The sequence below is a fragment of the Aspergillus brasiliensis genome, assembly GCF_001889945.1.
Source record: "Aspergillus brasiliensis CBS 101740 unplaced genomic scaffold ASPBRscaffold_9, whole genome shotgun sequence".
Taxonomy (NCBI): Eukaryota; Fungi; Ascomycota; class Eurotiomycetes; order Eurotiales; family Aspergillaceae; genus Aspergillus; species Aspergillus brasiliensis.
This window is the reverse complement of record NW_027137450.1, coordinates 854,300-872,586: the sequence shown is the minus strand read 5'-3', so window position 1 is coordinate 872,586 and position 18,287 is coordinate 854,300. Positions and strand designations below refer to the sequence as shown.

At 51.1% G+C, this 18,287-nt stretch overlaps 8 protein-coding genes across 8 annotated transcripts; 5 read left to right on the top strand and 3 right to left on the bottom strand.

Annotated features, from left to right (window-relative positions):
• Positions 1 to 585: 585 nt before the first annotated feature.
• On the bottom strand, positions 586 to 3,937 carry ASPBRDRAFT_56797 (uncharacterized protein; the record flags this gene model as incomplete). The annotated part of the gene is made up of 5 exons (XM_067627629.1): positions 586 to 2,685; positions 2,766 to 3,292; positions 3,359 to 3,511; positions 3,546 to 3,766; positions 3,819 to 3,937. 5 exons carry the CDS (start codon positions 3,935 to 3,937, stop codon positions 586 to 588), a joined length of 3,120 nt encoding a protein of 1,039 aa, XP_067477309.1.
• A 563-nt stretch (positions 3,938 to 4,500) lies between these two features.
• Positions 4,501 to 5,418, top strand: ASPBRDRAFT_650104 (uncharacterized protein). The gene is made up of 2 exons (XM_067628504.1): positions 4,501 to 4,971; positions 5,041 to 5,418. Exons 1-2 carry the CDS (start codon positions 4,661 to 4,663, stop codon positions 5,261 to 5,263), a joined length of 534 nt encoding a protein of 177 aa, XP_067477308.1. The 5' UTR covers positions 4,501 to 4,660; the 3' UTR covers positions 5,264 to 5,418.
• Positions 5,419 to 5,652: 234 nt separating this feature from the next.
• Positions 5,653 to 9,072, bottom strand: ASPBRDRAFT_45401 (uncharacterized protein). The gene is made up of 6 exons (XM_067625392.1): positions 7,876 to 9,072; positions 7,707 to 7,824; positions 7,615 to 7,652; positions 6,723 to 7,564; positions 6,434 to 6,663; positions 5,653 to 6,381 (listed from the first exon to the last, which is right to left on the bottom strand). The coding sequence occupies exons 1-6, from the start codon at positions 9,054 to 9,056 to the stop codon at positions 5,956 to 5,958; spliced, it is 2,835 nt and encodes a 944-aa protein (XP_067477307.1). The 5' UTR covers positions 9,057 to 9,072; the 3' UTR covers positions 5,653 to 5,955.
• A 578-nt stretch (positions 9,073 to 9,650) lies between these two features.
• Positions 9,651 to 10,443, top strand: ASPBRDRAFT_56795 (alpha/beta hydrolase; the record flags this gene model as incomplete). The annotated part of the gene is made up of 2 exons (XM_067627628.1): positions 9,651 to 10,052; positions 10,117 to 10,443. The coding sequence occupies 2 exons, from the start codon at positions 9,651 to 9,653 to the stop codon at positions 10,441 to 10,443; spliced, it is 729 nt and encodes a 242-aa protein (XP_067477306.1).
• Positions 10,444 to 10,659: 216 nt separating this feature from the next.
• Positions 10,660 to 12,010, top strand: ASPBRDRAFT_45398 (F-box protein). The gene has a single exon (XM_067625391.1). It carries the CDS (start codon positions 10,821 to 10,823, stop codon positions 11,856 to 11,858), a length of 1,038 nt encoding a protein of 345 aa, XP_067477305.1. The 5' UTR covers positions 10,660 to 10,820; the 3' UTR covers positions 11,859 to 12,010.
• Positions 12,011 to 13,200: 1,190 nt separating this feature from the next.
• On the top strand, positions 13,201 to 14,679 carry ASPBRDRAFT_678616 (uncharacterized protein; the record flags this gene model as incomplete). Its single annotated transcript, XM_067628967.1, has 2 exons — positions 13,201 to 13,457; positions 13,524 to 14,679. Coding segments are annotated over 2 exons (1,413 nt in total), but the record flags the coding sequence as incomplete, so codon positions are not given.
• A 497-nt stretch (positions 14,680 to 15,176) lies between these two features.
• Positions 15,177 to 15,863, bottom strand: ASPBRDRAFT_678615 (RidA family protein; the record flags this gene model as incomplete). The annotated part of the gene is made up of 3 exons (XM_067628966.1): positions 15,177 to 15,484; positions 15,621 to 15,701; positions 15,794 to 15,863. 3 exons carry the CDS (start codon positions 15,861 to 15,863, stop codon positions 15,177 to 15,179), a joined length of 459 nt encoding a protein of 152 aa, XP_067477303.1.
• Positions 15,864 to 16,578: 715 nt separating this feature from the next.
• Positions 16,579 to 18,017, top strand: ASPBRDRAFT_197760 (uncharacterized protein; the record flags this gene model as incomplete). The annotated part of the gene is made up of 3 exons (XM_067621135.1): positions 16,579 to 16,785; positions 16,879 to 17,675; positions 17,777 to 18,017. The coding sequence occupies 3 exons, from the start codon at positions 16,579 to 16,581 to the stop codon at positions 18,015 to 18,017; spliced, it is 1,245 nt and encodes a 414-aa protein (XP_067477302.1).
• Positions 18,018 to 18,287: the final 270 nt, after the last annotated feature.

Genomic DNA, 18,287 nt, shown 5'->3' with positions numbered 1-18,287 from the left:
ATGGATAAAATGTATATCTATGAATTTAATCTGACTTAAGCTAAAACTAACCCAATTAAGTAGTAAATATAAATAATGGGCAATATCAAATTTATGTATATTATGAGCTAAATTCCTGTATTCAATCAATTTTCAAAAATATATGAGATTGAATGAGAATCATGTCATTGCTTTGCATCTCATGCCTTACCAGCCTATTCTACTTCATCTTATCAGCCAGTCATGTCAGAATCATCCCATACCAACCTCTTCATCCACCGTCGTTAGTCCGCATACTCCACAAATGAGGTCAATTCACTCGATACCTTGCATGATCCCGCTGTCGATATAGTGCCCTTGGCATTTTGCTCCTCCGACATCGGGGTCCGTCTGACAACTAGTCGCACAACTGGTGACTCGCCCACCTTTGCCTTCCTGAGTGGCGATGCCTGTTATCTAGCAATTTGGTGCGGCCATCGGCGTATATGTCGCAGCCCCGGACCCTAGTAGAGATAGCTGGGAACTGTATAAGTCACAGCACCAATTGGGTCACAATGAGGGCTTTCCTGGGGATTGGTTGAGGGAAATTGTAAAGTGGCATAATCTTCATCTATTACAAGGAGATCTCGAGGCTGCCTGCTTGAAAGTCCGCAATAGCCTCGCAGCAGCATGATGTCCGTTATTGTCCGCAAGATTGATGGCATTGTGATACTGCCTCTCGCCTTCGCCGTCTATGCATGCACCCGCCTCATGAAGTAACTGGAGCATATCAATCCGACCATGCTCTGCAGCGCCTTCTAGAGCCGTTCGGCCATTATCTCTGGCTCCATCCGCATTTACGTTTGCGCCTTGCTTGATCAGCATCCGTGCGATGCCCAGGTACCCTCGCATAGCAGCAATTTGAAGCGCGGTGGCGCCATTATCAGTCGCAGGAGCACCGTTGATATCAAAGTTTAGGTCCAGAAGTAGGTTAATGAGCTCCATGTTTCCGTTCTCAACTGCATGTTGTAAAGCGGTACGGCGACGGGCACCTGCCCCAAGATGGTTGATATCGGATACTGGGGCCAGCCTTTCCACCACCGATATTTGTTGCCTTTTTACTGCTGCTTGCAGGGGATTAATAACCTCAGTGTGGCCAAGGATATATCCCCCGTATTCGTCTTGACCGGGTGGATGATGGATTCTAACATCTTGGCCCACATCGGCGCCTGACTCCAAGAGACAATCGACAAGTCCATGCTTGGCGCAAATAACGGCAACGGTCAGGGCACGGCCAGATAATTTAGGATCCCACGGGACAGACTGAAGAAGCAACTGCAAGATTTCCTTATCACCGTCGCGGGCTGCTATTTCAAGCACTGACTCGGGACTCTCGAGGTGCATTTTTTCGGTCTTCCAGCCGTCTTGGGACTGGGGTATTCCTATGGGGCTCACACCCGCATCGAGAAGGAGCTGCAAGAGGTCGAGCCTCCGACGAGAGATCACGGCTCCCACTGCACTCGGGCCGTTCCCGACAAATTGTGACAATAGACGCCGCAGAAGCGCCACATCTGTGCCTTTCACAGCTTCGGTCAGGTCACAATCCGTCACCCGAGCACCACGTGCGAGAAGGATCTCTACACAAGAATGGTTCCCAGTCTGGATGGCCGCCCCCAAGGTTGTCTTCTCGTTCCGGGCAGCTATCAGTTGTTCAAACTCGAACCCGCCACCGAGCAGATACTGCACTAACTTGGCGTCTTTTGCTAATACTGCAGCCGTTAGGATGTCATGCCCACAGATGAGTAGAATATCGGGTAAAATCCCTATTTTACTCAGATGCATGGCGGTATCCAAGTTGCCGATTCGCTGCAGATTGATGCTGAACGCCATATCCCCTCCGGCGCCCTGCAGCATCTGGATCATAGCCAGATGTCCCTGTTCGATAGCTGCCCCAAGCACCGTCCCAGGGGCTGTGCTGTACACCTCGTTCACTTGCGCCCCGTTCTGAATGAGAAGGGAAGCAATGTCGAGACATCCCCGCTTCACTGCTTCCAAGAGGGCGGAGGTTAGCTTCGTATTCGTCCGTGGCCCATTCACGTCAGCGCCATGTTGTAGCAAAATACCGCACAGCTGAACATTCTCCTTCTTGACAGCGCGTTCCAGCAGAGTCATCTGCCAGTTCCTATCTGCGACTTCAAGATCCACGCCTTTCTTCAATAATAGCTGGGTTATTTCGACACTGTTAACTTCGACGGCAAGCGTGAGGGGCGACACGTAAGGCAGCCGAGTGACTGCGGGGTCAACATCTGAATATTCCTCCAGGAGAAGCGCAATGATCTCCATATCGCCCGTCATAGCCCCAAGACCTAGCACATCCGTAAAGACGAGGTCCCCGTCAAAGCTGATGGCAGTTAACTCACTCAAACCAGCGCCTGCCCGAAGAAGCATCTTGATGATCCCGACTCTGCCATGTGTGACAGCATGGCCCAGAGCACTAGCATCCTGCCACCCGTCTCGTGCACCAACTTCCGAAAAGGCGTCTAAAAGGTCCATGAAGAGTTTTTCGCTGGAATGTATTGCAGCACTGGCAAGGCAAGAGGATGTGACAGTAGCTCCATGAGATAAGAGGAGTCGAGTCGCCTCTTCGTCCCTTGCCAGAATGGTGTGGCGAATGGCCGGGTCCTTGCTATTCAAGAGATTGACACCTTCTTCATGGGCCAATATGAGCTCAAGCAGCTTGATTTTCCAGTTGTAGCAGCAAATTGCAAGGGTGTGAGGAACCCATGGTCTGGTGTCTCGATCAACACGTTCATCTTCATGCCAGCATCGAGCATCAGTGCCACGGTCTTCACATCACAGAGCCTCAGTGCACTGGCAAACAGCTTCTCTGCTATGGCTTCTGCTGTTGGTTCCGTTGCTGATAGCAGAAGCTCGAACTCCTTCGCGCTCTTCCAACCCAAAAGTTGGAGTGTTTCCATAACACGCCTGTCATTGGCCCTCATGCGGCCTGCGGACATCTCACTTGAACTATCAGGTGAAAGGTTGTTGGAAAACACATATAGTTCCAAAATAAGACGGCTTGTGCTTGAATCACACATGGTCTCACACAATTTAGTGGCAAGGTACTCGTTCTGACCGGTGTGAATTTCTGGCATAAGAATGTCAAGAGCTGCCGCGGTCCGAGAGATACTCTGGATGCCTGAATGGCTATTGAGTCTCTCCCAAGGCACGATTGAACATAGGCGTTTTGTCAGTTTAAGCTTTACGCTGTGACGTAACAAATCAGGGCTCCGGGGTGAGGCTTCGCTTAGCATGGGCGACAAGGCTGATCGATCTGGGGAGCAATCAGCCAAAGGGAAGGCTGGACTGAAGTGGACTGGAGGGACTGAGGATACGGTACCTTGATCCTGTCCTGGCTGTAGTTGAGTCAAGAATCGCAGCCATGGAGGCGATGGACTCCACACGAAACTCGCTCCTGGCGCGGCTGCGGTACAAACCACGATGCCTTCGGGGGTAGCTGGGGAAGGAGCTATGGCACCTTTAGCCCTTTTCTCTGGCCTGTAATGGATGAAGATTAATCTACTCACCCTCGACGACTCTATCCACCGTCGACAAGAAGGCCTTCCGATATCTTTCTCTTCTGACCTTCTGCAGAGGCTGCTGAATACCATCTACAAACACTTCGCTGTCTTTGTTCGATTCCCGTTTCCGTTTGTCGATGCGTCTCCCGATGAATCTCCAGTCCGTTTGCCGGGCCTGGTACTTCCGCAGACCCCATCTTCGCAACTGCCGCTCATACTGAGACTTCCTGTTGCCCTGTAAGTCTTCTAGATAAGCTCTCCCCTCGGAGAGACGCTTACGTTCTGTGAAAGTCATGCTTGGTGGTAAGGTAGTTCATCACCTCGGTCAACGTTTGATTTTCGTGGGCATAAAGGCGCTCGATTTCGGCCCTGAAGGGCGCCCAATCGGAGTCTGCCATCACAACGTTGCACGTTAATAAAGAGAGAGATAATACTGGAGCCAGTATATTTTTCCAGTAGTAGCGGTGGAAATCAAGAAGCTTTCAGGGGAGAAGTGCAGGATCACTGCCATTACACCTTAATAAGGACCGCACTTCCGATCTCACCTGCAGCCTGCATCATCTGTCTGCGTCGTTACCGCCTGTTCGCTGCCGGTAATCGTCTGCTATGCACGATCTATCAACAGATGCACAGCGGACGAGTTCACTTCTATTGGCCAGTTTCCCCAATCTCACCTCACTCAGCCTTTCCGGTTTTGTCCCTCGTACGCCACTTTGGGCTTTTCGTCCCTTCAGGCTCAGACCTCCGCCACTCCAGGCGCTAGAACGAGCAGGCACGACGTGATTGGCAAATTCCCACATCTTTGAGAGGGATCGATCATAACGCTTTCCCTCTTTGGGCCAACCGACCTGGCGATCGTTGGTTTTCCTCTTCCATGTACTCTCCGTACATCATGTCGTAGGCTGAAAACCCGAGACTCCATCAGATCAAACAAGGAATCAATCACGAGTATATATAGGATTACTAGAAGCCGCTTCGTCTCCAGTCCACACAGCTTCGAATTTTCAAGGTAGTTAGTCCGTCCCGGGCAGCAGTTGATCTTTCTCTATCCCACCCTCAACACACTATCATTCAGTTCATCGACCAGGCATTAGTACTCGTACCTCTTTGACGGCGACTCCATGGATCAGCCCTTCTTCCCACCCGGTCCCAGTGACATTGATTCTCGTGTCTGGCTTGACGCCATGTCATTTGCGAACGGAGGGACCCGAATGCACGGCCCGAATCATCAGCATTTAGTCTCCACCGCGGTCCCTCCAACAGCCACATTCTCGACGGTCCAACCCCAAGCAGGTCCATTCTTGGGGTCCACCATGTACACAGGCCCTTCATTGAGTGCTGCTGCTGTACCAGGCCAGGAGCTTACAAGCTCGTCTCCTGGCAACTCGATCTCACCCGCACCAGCCACAGCCAAGGGGCGTCAGGTGCCTGGGTAAGTAACTCCGACTTCCCTCCATACTAATGCGACCGTAATATCTCGATCCTAACCTCCGCATCGTAGTACCTTCAGAGGCCCCTTCCAGTGCAAATGGGAAGGCTGTCGGTATACCGGTTCCTTCCACCGTGAGGCCGACCTACTGCGCCACCTTCGGACCCTTCACATCTCCCCTGCCATCCATCGCTGTGGGATCGACAATTGTGGCAGCGTCTTTAACCGGAAAGATAACCTCCGCGACCATACCAGACGCTATCACAGTCATTGTCAGCCTTGTCGTCATTGCTGAATTTCTCCTTTCTTTCTACAATTTTCCGCCCTCATTTTTCCGCTCTCTGTTTATTCCCTGTTGTTTTTGGCTAGGGCACCGTTTCGTTTCTCGCTTCTGGCATTTGCGTTTGATTTATCTCTGCCGAGCATTTATGGAAATGAGAATAGAAGTAACTACTTGACACTCTACAGTAATATTCTGGTTGGCCACGTCAGCACTTCGCCTTACTTCCGCCCGAGTTGCCTTGGGCCACCAGATCGTCGGGTCACCTGATACTCTCTTCCCTTCTTTCTCCTCCAGGCACCAAAAGATACTGTGGAGGCTACAAATGCAGTATATATTGCCCATCATCAGATTAAACGCTGTAGCTATGTCCTTGGAAGGAGGCTTCTACTCATTATCAAAGCGAAGGTTAATTTTGGTCTCTCTTAAATACATCAGCTCGTACTTCGGAATCCCCGACATCTGCCGCAACCTCTCATACGTATGTAGCAGGAATGTAGTCGTTACATACACAGTAAGTACAGTACCCTCAAACTTATATTAAGAACCTAACGTATCCAATCCAGTTCCATAGTTATTGCTGACACTTCCACCAACGGTCATTCAGGTCTATACCCCAAACTAACCCTATATGTTTTTGCCACGATGATCCAGACAACACATTATCATAGCTGCCTGATCCCATCTGCACAAGCTTTCTAAATGAATCAAGTCCTATCCGGCCAGCAATCCACCACTCCCCCATCCTGACGCACCGCAACCACAACCGAACCTTCCCCGCGCAACGGGTTTCCATCCCACACGACCAAATCACTCTTATAGATGTCGCCATCAGTAACCGCACGATCCACCCCCAAAATCTGCTCAATATTCGACGACACAAGGGCAATAGCCTCTTTATCACTCAGTCCGGCTTGCTTCGCCGCCCAGCGCGCCTCTCGCGCCAACCCATGGAGTCTGGAATCGCCGCGCACCGCTAACCCCAGCTGCACACCAGCTTCGATGAGCACCTGTGCGGTGCTGCCGCTGAGTGGTGGTCCTGGTAGAGCATTTTTCTTTTCCCAACTATCGGGCGCTCCGAGGTTGCCGGTTAGGATGACGGGGATGTCTGCTTCGGAGAGGGGTTTGGCGACCTGATAATATGAGTAAGACATTGACCGAAGTTGAAATAGAAAGAGGACTTACTAGAGCAGCACTGTGGCCACCGTAAATGATCAGATTAGTCGCAGGGAACTCTCGTTTAACCAGAATCAACTGTGAGATGTCGTCCTCGTTGTAGGTCTCGACCACCAACGGAAGGGAGCCATTCGCAGCTTGTGCATATACACTATGTGTCTCTGCGGTGCTCTTGCTGCCTTCCTGCAGTATCTGACGCAGTGTTTCGATTTCCGAAGCCACCGTCGGGGTGTCTCCATCTGGGTGTCTTTGTTAACACTTATTTTCTGTTTGTATCGCAAGAGTATGGAACACTTACTTCTGGCCCCCTGCCCAACCGAGAAATGAAGCGCCACATCATCCTTCCAAATCCCACCATCGAGTATCGTCACATTAGGATCAGTTCTCAGACCCACACTGACACCCCGAACAAGTCCACTGCCATGTGGCGGCGTAATGGCTCTCGTGACTCCTCCGATCCTCGCTCTGTCGAATGCAACCCCATGGAGATGAGCGCCATACTTGGCGAAGTGGACGCTCTTCGCTTCGTTCAGAAGATCGCCAGTGGTACCACTTGAACCATCACCCGTCGAGTCTTCGGATGGAATGGCTTGGATACCGAGGTTGTTGCCGAATGCAATTAATCCAGGAGTGATGTAGCCATTCTTCAACGCTACCTTGGTGACACCCTCGTCGTCGGTCTGTATGCAGTTCTGTTTCGCACCGAGGCACGACACCTTGTTGTCCTCGATCACGAGAACCAGGTCGTTCGTCACTTGGTCAATGCTCGGGCTGTCGATGAGTGCTTCGCGGATACCGGTAACGACTAGACGCGATTGCGAGCAGACAGAAGCTCGCTGGTCAAGATCAACCATCGGTCGCGTCTGGGGTGCATGTTGTAGATCATCAATGCTGGAGGGTATAGATGCATCTGCGATGTCGTCCTTCTGCAACAACGCACGTCCGTCAATGAAAACCTCGACAGCCGTGGCCCCGACCTGGAGCGGATGGCTATCCCAAATTACAATATCGGCGTCGTAACCCGGACGAATATATCCGATGCGGTGGCTCTGCTGCATGGACTGGGCCGGGATCGAGGTGACTGACTGCAAGGCTTTATCGGCGGGTAAGCCAAAGGAGTGAGCGACAGAGGCTTGGTCACTAGAATAGTGTTAGCCACTTATCTGCTGAGACGCTCCAATACTACTGACAGAAGGTACTTGGCATAGTTTCCTTCCCCGGTATGATCCTATATCAGTATCAGTATGGGCGCATCCGTATAGTGACATAAAGTCTTCCATACCGACTTAAAAGCAACCCGCACTCCATGGTCGTTGAGTATCTTTCCCGCTCGCAGATTCGCATCATAGGCCTCGGCCTTGAACAGGGCATTATCCGCGAATGTAGCAATGGTGACGTTTCTGCATTATCAGTCAATACTTCAGGGGCATCAGCAGGAGGCATACACTCACGGCTCCAATCGCTTCAGCAGCTCAGGGACCTGCCACGCTTCCAAAGCATGGTGAAAAGCTCGAGGATGGATACCAAATTCATGGAGCACCGCCAACATGCGCTCCAGATCCTCCGGGGTATAACAATGCACATTCACATTGAGCTCTCCCCGTATCAAGGCCACGAAAGTATCCAACTCGAATGATTTCGGTCGTCGTCCGTGTCGTTCGAGGAAGTGTGATATATGCCGAGCTCGATCAAACCTGGTGTGCTCAATGTCCAACGCTCCGCGACACCAATCCGCCTGATGCTGCTCTATTTCCCGTGCTTCCTCAAGCTTCTCCCGCAGAAGCCAGGCAAGACCCATCCGGGTGTGCTGGTAGACGCGTTTAGGGTTCTCACCACACGCCATCTTGAGATACCGCTGGCGGTCTGGCTCTGGGATACCGTGCTCCAGGAGCAGTTCCTCGATGACGGGTTCGCCGTCTTCACCTGGAAAAGGTAGATTCTTGACGGGGTATGCCTCGCCGCCGACGATGTTGGCTGAGCCCGGTAGAACCAGCGAGGAGGTGACGCCGCCTGAAGCAATGATTCGGATCGCTGGATCAGACGGCGTGAAGCCGTCAATGGCGCGCACGAAGGGAGTGATCGGTCCGAGTAAGGGCCTCTCATTCACATCACTTGTCGCTGCCACCTGGGGAAATGGGAGGAGTAGATGATGGGAATGTAGATCCACCAGGCCGGGCGTGACATGCTTGCCGTGGACGTCGATGATGTTTGCGTTTGCGGGCGGAGCATCCCCTGAGCCAGTGGAAACAATGGAAGTGATGACACCAGATTCGAAGATAATATCCACGGCGTCAGCAAGAGTCGACTCGCCATCAAAGAGGGTTGCATTCTGAATCACGACCGGGGTGGCTTGTCCGGAGCCCGGGTTCCATCGGGGATTCTTCTGTCTTGGACTATCCCCAGCATCCGGCACATGCAGTTGGCGTTCGGCATCATAGCATTGTTGCAGACCATCGTAGAATTCATTATGCGTGGTTGCACTGGTTGGTGATAGCAACTCTCGTGGATTCGCTCCGACCAGCAGAATTGCCGCGGCACAGATCCCCGCACAGATGGGCAATTGCCATTGTCTTCGTGGCCGCCCAGACGAGGCCCGATACATGGGGATAAACGTGTCCTCCTTGACCGTCATTGTCGAGACTACCAGCGCACAAGGAACTGTCGTGTCGAAGACAAGAAGTGACGGCCACCGCGGGGTGAAATAGTCGTTCGAGCCTTGCGTGACTGGCTGCCGATACGACGTCAGCATCACTGTTGAGTGGGTCCATCTGCCTTCTTATCAGATATCCTCGATTTATCATGATATCAACTTAGGGCAGGCTGCAATTGGTAGCTGAGAATGGATCTAAGAGTTTTTCACCCTCTGCCATGTGTTTGTAAGTCGAATAATGTTCTAGTCTCGTGCTGTAATCTGACCGTAGGCTCAATCGAAGCTGCTTTGCCCACCGTCAGCCGCGCCGGATGAAGCTCTTGGCATGGCCTTCCCGCGTCTTACACCGTCTTATCGACACCAACGAACAATTGGATCTAGTGCTGACCAGCGGATCATGAAGCTTGGGGCCAGTTTATCCACGTTTTACCGAAACAACCTATCCGAAACTCAGACACGTTTGACCTTCAAAATGAGTGGGGGCCAACATGAATTGCTACCATTACTTAAGAAGACAATTCCCTCATCTCTAAAAAAGGGATCGTCTTTTCTATTCTACCTCTCCACGATCGCAAGATGTCCAACCCAACGCTCGTCTTCTGTGCCGGTGCCTGGTATTCCCCAGTCGCATTCACCCCACTGATCGAGAGACTCCCCGATTATACCTGCCGCACCGTGGCCTTCCCCTCCATCGAGCAAGCCACGGAAGTCAAAGACCTCCAACCCGATATTACCGCGGTTCGCAGTGTAGTCGAAAAAGAATGCGATGCCGGCAACGACGTTGCCATTGTCTTGCACAGCTGGTCCGGACTCCCTGTTAGCAGTGCCCTCGATGGTCTTAGCAAAACGGAGCGCCAAGAAGCAGGTCAACCAGGCGGCGTGGTGAAGCTCATTTACATCGCGGCATTTATCCCCGATGTGGGCGAGAGTTTGATTGGGGCGTTTGGTGGAGTTCCGCCGGATTGGTATGTTCGCGATGTGAGTATACCTTGCCCTATACCTATCTCTCTACAAAACAAAATCCGTTTCTAATGTGGTGTAGGTGGAGAATGGCACTGTGTCGCCCGATGATCCCTTCGAGTTATTCTTCCACGATGTCCCCGACGGCCAGAAATGGGCCGAGACACTCCGACCCCATGCATGGGCCACCAAGAATGCCCCGGCCACAAGTGCAGCGTACCTGCGCATCCCATGTGCCTATCTGCTCTGTGAGCATGATCGGGCCATCCCATTGTTCGCACAAGAAGGAATGGTCGAAAAGGCACGGGCCAAGGGCGCCACGTTCGAGACCGACAAGGTTCAGACGGGCCATACGCCGTGGCTGGTGGTGCCGGATCAGGTGGTGGAGTTTGTGAAGAGACATGCATGAGATTAATATCGTGTAATTAATTCCAATGGACCGACTCGTCCAATCCATCCACTTCTTCCCTTGCAATGAGGGGTTCGAGCGTTGAACATCCATTAGTGACGGGTGGTCCCATTGCCGGAGTCTGTCCGCACCGGTCATCCTGCATGAAGCTAACGAGTTAGTTGCTTGGTTTAGTCTGTCTCATTGCCACTAAATATCCTGCTCAATGGTGCTTCGACTGGCTCACTCCTCTCAGGCGGAATATATAATACCCCTTCTCTTTCCTCGATACTATGCCCGGCAGGGTTTTGCACCTTGGTGCAACGCCGACCCCGAACCCTGCATAAGTACGGAGCCCTCCCTCCCTCTCCTCCTCGTCCACAATCACAACCACCACAATGGCATCAAAAATGCCCGAAGCACCACACCATCGAGGACTCTTCATCCCCGAAGTCCTCGAACGCATCCTCATCCACCTCGACATGCGCACCCTCCTCCTCTCCCAGCGCGTCTGCACCGCCTGGGCCACAATCATCCAAGAATCGCCCCTCCTCCAACAAGCGCTCTTCTTCGCCCCAACCAAATGGCGAGCCAAAGAAGACTCCATCTACAACCCCCTGCTAGTCGAACGATTCCCTCCCTTCTTCCCCAACACCATCAAGAACGACCTTGTCCAACCACGCGACTGCTACCCGCCTCACTTCCTCCCCAGCCAATACGTCGGCGACGACTGCGCCTGGAGCCACCCGGTCAAAGACGACCTCACCCGCGCCGAAGTATTCTACCGAGAACTCCCTCTCCAGAAATACCCTCTACGCCGGAAAGCCTACCTCCACCCGGAGGCAAGCTGGCGCCGCATGCTCACCCAGCAACCGCCCGCACCAAACATCCCCGTCCTGCGCGTGTGGTCCTTCGCCCGAGGCAAACGATACGATCGATACCGTATCCCGGGGACATTGAAAGATGTGATGGATCTGGAGAGATACGTTCGACAGAATCCGAAGGACTCGGAGCCTCCCGAGAAGCCTTCACAAGAGGAAGAAGAAGGAGGCGTCACAATGGGTCTTCTCTTCGACTACGTCACCTGTGATCTAGATCTCAAATGGTGGATGATCATGTGGGGAGACCTACCTCCTGTGTCCATGGCACTGGAATTAGGGCCGGAATATGTCGAAGCTTATAAACGGGCCGCTCAGGATGGGAGTATTGTGGTGCTCACGTTTCAGATTGTCCAGGGGAGAGAGTGGTGGTATGATATCCATGCGGCGAATGAGAAGAATCTAAGGTTTCGCATCGTGGAGGAGTATCGGGCGAGGGGGTGGGTGGGAAAAGGGCAACCGGGGTTTTCGAATCGGTTGAGGACGGAGGAAGTTGGGAGATTTCCGCATTTTACCACGATGGCGCCGTTTATGATGAGGTATTTGTCTCCGGGGTAGATCTGTTATGGATGGGGTTTAGGGTGTGAAGTTGAGTGTAGCTGTGCTATATTGGTGTTCATGTCACTCTTTGTTTTCTGGGTCTTTGTTTTCTGTTCTATTGCGTGTAAGGAATACAGTTGCTTGTGAAAGCTCTACTTAGGAGATCAGAAATTATATATCATGTCTAGTCAAAGCAGAGGGAGATATATCTGTATCATTTCTTGGTATACACGCGAGCTTATCCTTCGGATCACGTATCAAGTAGGACAAATCTCAGTCCCATTAAAACCTGATAAGCACTGCAGCAAGACCACAAGGATTGTTAAACAAGACCTTATGTCTATAATATCAGACATAGATATATTTTAGATTTTCTTATATTTCTTCAACTTCACATCGACACCTTTCCCCTATAGTAAAATACTGTATACAATGTACCACTTATATGATATCCTTTGATTGGGTTAAAAATCTCTAAGTCGGAACTGAAATGATAGAAAAATTCCAAAATAATATGCCATCTATTAGATCTTTATCTTTATCGAAGTGTATATTTATTTTAGTTTGAAGATTCGATAACTTGGAATAAGCTCCAATCAAGTGTGTATATCATGCATTGCCGACACTCCTTTCCACCGATAACTACCGCATGGTAGCTATCTCTGTTCTTTGTGCTGGGTAGAGGGAACCTAACTATCACAGATCATGCCCCGATATTGCCCATGACGGAGGCCGATGTCTACTTGGTCTTGATCTATCTAGACCTACGGCTAGGAGTGAAAAACCTTATATCCCTCCCAACTCATTGGCAGTGGCTTTATAAGGTGTAACCACGGGAAAATATTCTCCGCACTTCGTATCATGCCGAGAAAGTTGAGATTCACGTGGAAGAGCCGATTAAGATATCGCCCCTTATCATTGCTGGCTCCACTTGGGGGGTTTATCAGGTAAAGTCCGGCCACACAGTCGATTATCGACGGAAGACATAACCCGCCCTGATAACCAGTAGCCATGTCTATCTGGGCATCTACTTACCCCCAGCTTTGGCCCTCACGTTGCTTATAGGTTTTATAGCATGTTTCTTTTTTTTTCTGCTCCAGATATCTTATTTTCTTTTCCACCTCCGCTAGCATCAACACCATCCTCAAATCACAATGCAGGAGAAAGCCAAAGTTCCACTAGCGGACGTGACCCCGGACCAGGGCAATGGCATATACATTGACATTCCGGCTATGCCCAGCTTTGGGGAGCAGGCGAGAGGCCTCTGGAATTCCAAGAGAGCTGTAGGAGCTGGTCAGTGACTCCGCTTTTATCCCAAAAATATCATTTATACGAAGGCAAGCAAAAAAGATTGACCGAGTTGACAGCCCTTGCGTGTTCCTCCGCGGCCACCCTGGTTGGTTATGACCTGACTCTTCTTGGCTCCATCATTGCCAATGAGCAATTCATCATACAGTTCGGTGTGTACGACCCCTCGTTGCGACAATGGACTCTCCCTGCCATTCGCCAGACGATCTGGACCATTGTCCAATTTATTTCTGCTGTAATGGGCGCTGCGATCGTTGGGTACCTGAGCGATCGACTGGGTCGCCTGATCTGTCTATATGGTACTGTCGTGTATGGGTCCCCAGATCCGTGATCTTCTTGCTAAACACACTTCCCTAATGTGTGGGTCTCAAACAGGTTGACCATCGTTGGTGCTCTGGTGGAACTGTTCTCGCCTAACTGGAAAATCTGGGTCATTGGGAAGTTACTCATGGGGTGCTCAATGGGCTTCATGCAGTCTACGGTGCCATCTTGCGTGTCTGAACTGGCCCCAGTCCACATGCGAGGCTTTCTATTGTCGCTCTTCCAGTTCTGGATCATCCTGGGAACGTTCCTGGCCGCCTGTGTTTTGGAGGGTACATCGACGGCTGACGGACCCTGGTCCTGGAAGGCCGCCATCGCCTCACAGTTCGGCATCTCTCTGATCTGTCTGCTGTTGCTCTTCTGCCTGGTCCCCGAATCCCCTTACTACCTGGCTCGACAGGGCCGGATCGAGAGTGCACGAAAGGTCTTGCTGATTCTGCGCGGTCCTGAACTCTCCTACAACGCGGATGAGGATCTAGATACCATTGTGAGGACGATCGACCAGGAAAAGCAAGCAGCTGCTAACGCTGGCTCATACACTGAATGTTTTGTGGGCGTGGACCGGCGCCGCACGTTTGTGGCCTGCTTGCCGATTGCGATGCAGCAGTTCATGGGCTTTCCTCTGTGCGGCAACTACCTCTCCTATTTCCTGGAGTTGGCTGGTCTCAAAAACTCTTTCTTGGTTCAGGTCATCTCCTCATTGCTCTCGCTGTTCGCTATCCTCGTGGCCTTCACGATGATTGAACGAGTGGGGCGCCGGCTGCAGCTCCTCGTCGGCTGTTGCATGATGCTCCCCTGCCTGCTGGGTTTGGGGATTCTCGGACTGGTCAACTACGGCAGCGCTGCCAACGGACGCGGCTTATCGGGCCTCGCTATTCTCTGGTCGATCTTCTACTATTTCTCCTGCGGCGCCGTCGGTTGGACCATCTTAGGCGAGGTGTCCTCCACACGACTGCGCACCAAGACGAGCTCGATTGCCGTCAGCGTCAACGCCCTGATCAACATGGCATGGGCGATTGCAGTCCCTTATCTGATCAATGCCGATGAGGCCGACTTGGGGCCTAAGTCCCCTAAGTCGGCCTTTATCTTCTTAGGGACAGGCGCAATCCTCTGCGTGATCGCATTCTTTAGTGTTCCCGAGACCAAGGGTAAGACCTTTGAGCAGCTCAATTATTTGTTCGCACAGCGAACGTCGGCTCGAAAGTTTTGAGATGGAGGCTTACACTGCACACAATCTTTTCGTATATCCTTTTCTTTTTATTGCTGGTTCCATCTATCGTTTCTTGCTTTCCGGATCTCTTTTGATAATTGACTGTTGTCTTATGCGGTGCTTGTAACCCTAAAAAAAACTCCACCTTAGAAGCACACCGAACACTGTAGCTGAAGATATTTTTTTGGCGTCCTTATCACTTATTTTCAAACCGCAATGGATCTATTGGTACACACACATCGACATGCGTGATCAAACAGAACGGTGAAATTTGGGAAGAGACTTATAAAACCACGGGCAGATTATCATGGCCTATCCAGATATTTTGGGTAAATACCATCCTTCTTTAGAACACACTTAGTCCGCGCTAAGTCTTTTCTCAGTATATACATACTATATAAAATATCACAACGGTTATTACTACTCTGTTACATATACTATACTAAAGAAACATCCATTCTCCCCACTGCCTCACTATAGATCAGTATAAGCTGGCCTTAGCAAGCACCCTCCGGATCATAGGCTTCGACCTCAATTTCCACCCGCATCTCATCAGAACCCAGACGACCCACCTGCACGCACGTCCATAGCGCCTTGTGATTGACCATCCACTTGCGGAAATTGCGCACCATAGCGTCCTGTGCCTGATCGTCTAGAGAGATGTGGTATGAGCGGACCTTGTAAACCTGAGACCAGCCCTGGCCACCAGCATTGCGCAATTGGAAATCGACATTGGCAAAAGCCTGGTCGATCTGGGCGTTGATATCGGTGGAGATCTCAAAAGGTTCCGTTTGCTTCCAGCCACCTATATATATATAGTCTTTTTAGTATGTTTTGCCTTTTTTTTTTTTTCCTTTTCCCCTTAATTGTAGCTGGTATTACATTCCAAGCAAGCATTCAAAGCATGATGCTGCGGAGAGACGGCAAGAAATGGTACATACCTTGACCGGAGAGGTGGATGGTGTCGCCGACGCGGACGGCCTGGTTGTAGGCGTGGGACTTGAGGGCGGCTTCACCGAAACCTTGTTGTAGTAGCGGAGAAGGGACATGATTATGCTTTTTGTTATGTGTGAAATTGCTTGCTTGAGGAGATATTAAAAGATTGTTAACATACAGTGGTTGGATGAGGATGGGGACGATAATTTGACTGTCGAGGAGCGGAATATATCTTCCGCTCCTGACATCAACTGGCTCCGTTATAGGAGGAAGTTCGTGCCACACACTCATATACTAGATCTCATGAAGATACTATACTCGGCGCAGAAGCTACTGCGCACATCAGAGGGCTAGTATGAAAACGATTACCTGACCAATCCCCTAACCTGGTCGCGGATGAAGGCCCGGGTCTATCTGACCGTAAACTATTGCGCCTGCACGGTCTATATGTAATCTCCATTTATATAACTCCTCCCAATTCTGATAGAAGAGATCTTTCATGCTGTGTATGCCACGACAAACAAGGCGAGATCAGGACTGGCTACCGTGCTAGAAGTAGGTCCCCGTCTATTCGCACCGATTGCTGAGATTGACTCGATTTGACGTAATAGTCCACATCTCATCTCTCTGGAGGTAATCATTATCAGAGCAGTACTTAAGGCCTCATTATCAAGGTCGTGCTGCTGACGTTGGCAGTTCTCAATGCTGCATACAACTCTGACGATAGAGGAATATATATTCCGCCAATTTTGGTTCGAAGGAGGACAATGGAGGGCTGGTTCATGAAACCTATAATAACACAAATCGCACGGGTAGGTACATGCTTTGTTTCTCCTCTCACCATACCCAGGCTTCTGCCTCATTTATATCCATCACAAAGGAGAACTCACACACACGATGACCACCACATCTCCCTTGCCACTGAAAATCAATATCCACAAGCATCCCCGGATAGAATCAACGATGTTAGACCACGACGACGACCACGACGACGAAAGGAACCCACCTCGCAGTCCCCAATTATCTACGCTACCCTCCCATCACAGCGGATACATCACCCGTCAAGTCAGCAATGAACTGAATCTAGAGCACTGCACCGACCTAGAAATTAGACCTCCAGGCCCCGGGGAAGTTGTCGTCAAACTTTTATACTCAGGCATTTGTCGAACAGTGAGTTTTGTCTCTTCCCACCACCACCACCAACTCATAAAATCCCATTACAAATGAAAACTGAAGTTTAACTGTATTTATTTTGTAAACAAGGACGGCTGCTTCGCCCTTGGAGAACCCGACCTTCCGCAGAGCAACCTCATCGTCGGCCACGAATCCCTCGGTACTATCGTTCTCTCGCCCTGGGACTTGACCCTTCTACATACCACCGTCGTCACTCGCTTCCTCGTATCCACCTGCAACACCTGCCACTACTGCATCCGGCACCTCCCCGAATCCTGCCCACACCGCACCACCTATCCCGCCCTCACAGGCACCATGCAAGAGTACATCACGGTGCCGTATCAACACCTCCGTCCACTCCCACCTGCCTACATGACTCCACCCCGGACGATGGCGGCGGCGACTGACAGGCGCCGCGACATGGCACCCCTCTACGTCTCAGCATTATGCTCGGGCGCCGCGGCACTCAAGAGCCTGCGCACCGCAGCGCCGCAGCCCGGGGATGTGGTGGTCGTGTCTGGGGTGCTCGGGGCCATTGGACATCTGGTCGGGATGATAGCCAAGAAGGTGTATGGGGTACAGGTCATCGGGGTAGATTTGGGGTGGAAGTGGGAATGGTTGCACAAGGAGAAGATCAGTTGGGAAGAAGTTTGCGATGCGTTTATCCCGGCCTGTGAATGTCCCCTTGATCAATTATCGCATGATCGGTTTCTCCGGCAATTGGACCGCGCATGTGCGAAGCTCCGAAAGGAAGATGACCTGACGGTCACCACTACTTCTACACCGGCTGGCCGGGCAGATTCGGTGATAGTATGTGCCAGTTCGGCGGCGGCGTTCCAGCGACTGGAGGATCTGGTACGGGATGGGGGAAGTATTGTTGTTGTTGGGTAAGTTCTCTCCCTCTCTCTCTCTCGCTGAGCCAAAAATTTTCCTCCTATGAATGAGAGTGTGGGTGTGTGTTTACGGTATTAACATTCGGTCTGCGTAGAGCTCCCCGCGGACCCTGCATGGTCCAGGTGCCCCTGCGGAGTTTGCTGGATCGCCAGCTGCGCATTCAGGGTTCCCTGATGGGCACTTGGGAGGAGTCCCTGCAAGTCATGCAGTGGATTCACGATGGTATCATCACTCCATACGTGCACGTGGTGGATCTGGCCGATGCAGGACGACAGCTTTCGGATTGTGTTGATTGTAAGACATTTGGAAAGGGAATTATACATATCAGTGCTTAAACTAAGCTGTTTCTGCAAGTCTTACAATGAGACGGCGTGCGTATAGAAAAAAGAAGGCACTGTCCCGAGAAACCAATTCAATCAATATCAAATCATTTCGAAAAATTTTTTTTTTCCTGAGAGATTCAAAATGGAAAATCAAATCTCCCATTCTCTAAATCATGTCCTTGGTCCAAGTCGTACTCGAGAAAGGACGAAAGCGACAGGGATGACTGGATGGCGGAGTCAGAAAAATCATCAAAAGCATCCGGAAAGATATCAATGCTGTCG

Bases quoted from the DNA above. Each gene is read 5' to 3' on its own strand.
- ASPBRDRAFT_650104 (XM_067628504.1), top strand. From the start codon at position 4,661: ATGGATCAGCCCTTCTTCCCACCCGGTCCCAGTGACATTGATTCTCGT. The intron at 4,972-5,040 runs GTAAGTAACTCC...TCCGCATCGTAG, and splicing joins AAGGGGCGTCAGGTGCCTGG to TACCTTCAGAGGCCCCTTCC.
- ASPBRDRAFT_45401 (XM_067625392.1), bottom strand. From the start codon at position 9,056: ATGACGGTCAAGGAGGACACGTTTATCCCCATGTATCGGGCCTCGTCT. The intron at 7,653-7,706 runs GTATGGAAGACT...ATACTGATATAG, and splicing joins TGCGGGTTGCTTTTAAGTCG to GATCATACCGGGGAAGGAAA. The intron at 7,565-7,614 runs GTCAGTAGTATT...ACACTATTCTAG, and splicing joins AACTATGCCAAGTACCTTCT to TGACCAAGCCTCTGTCGCTC.
- ASPBRDRAFT_45398 (XM_067625391.1), top strand. From the start codon at position 10,821: ATGGCATCAAAAATGCCCGAAGCACCACACCATCGAGGACTCTTCATC.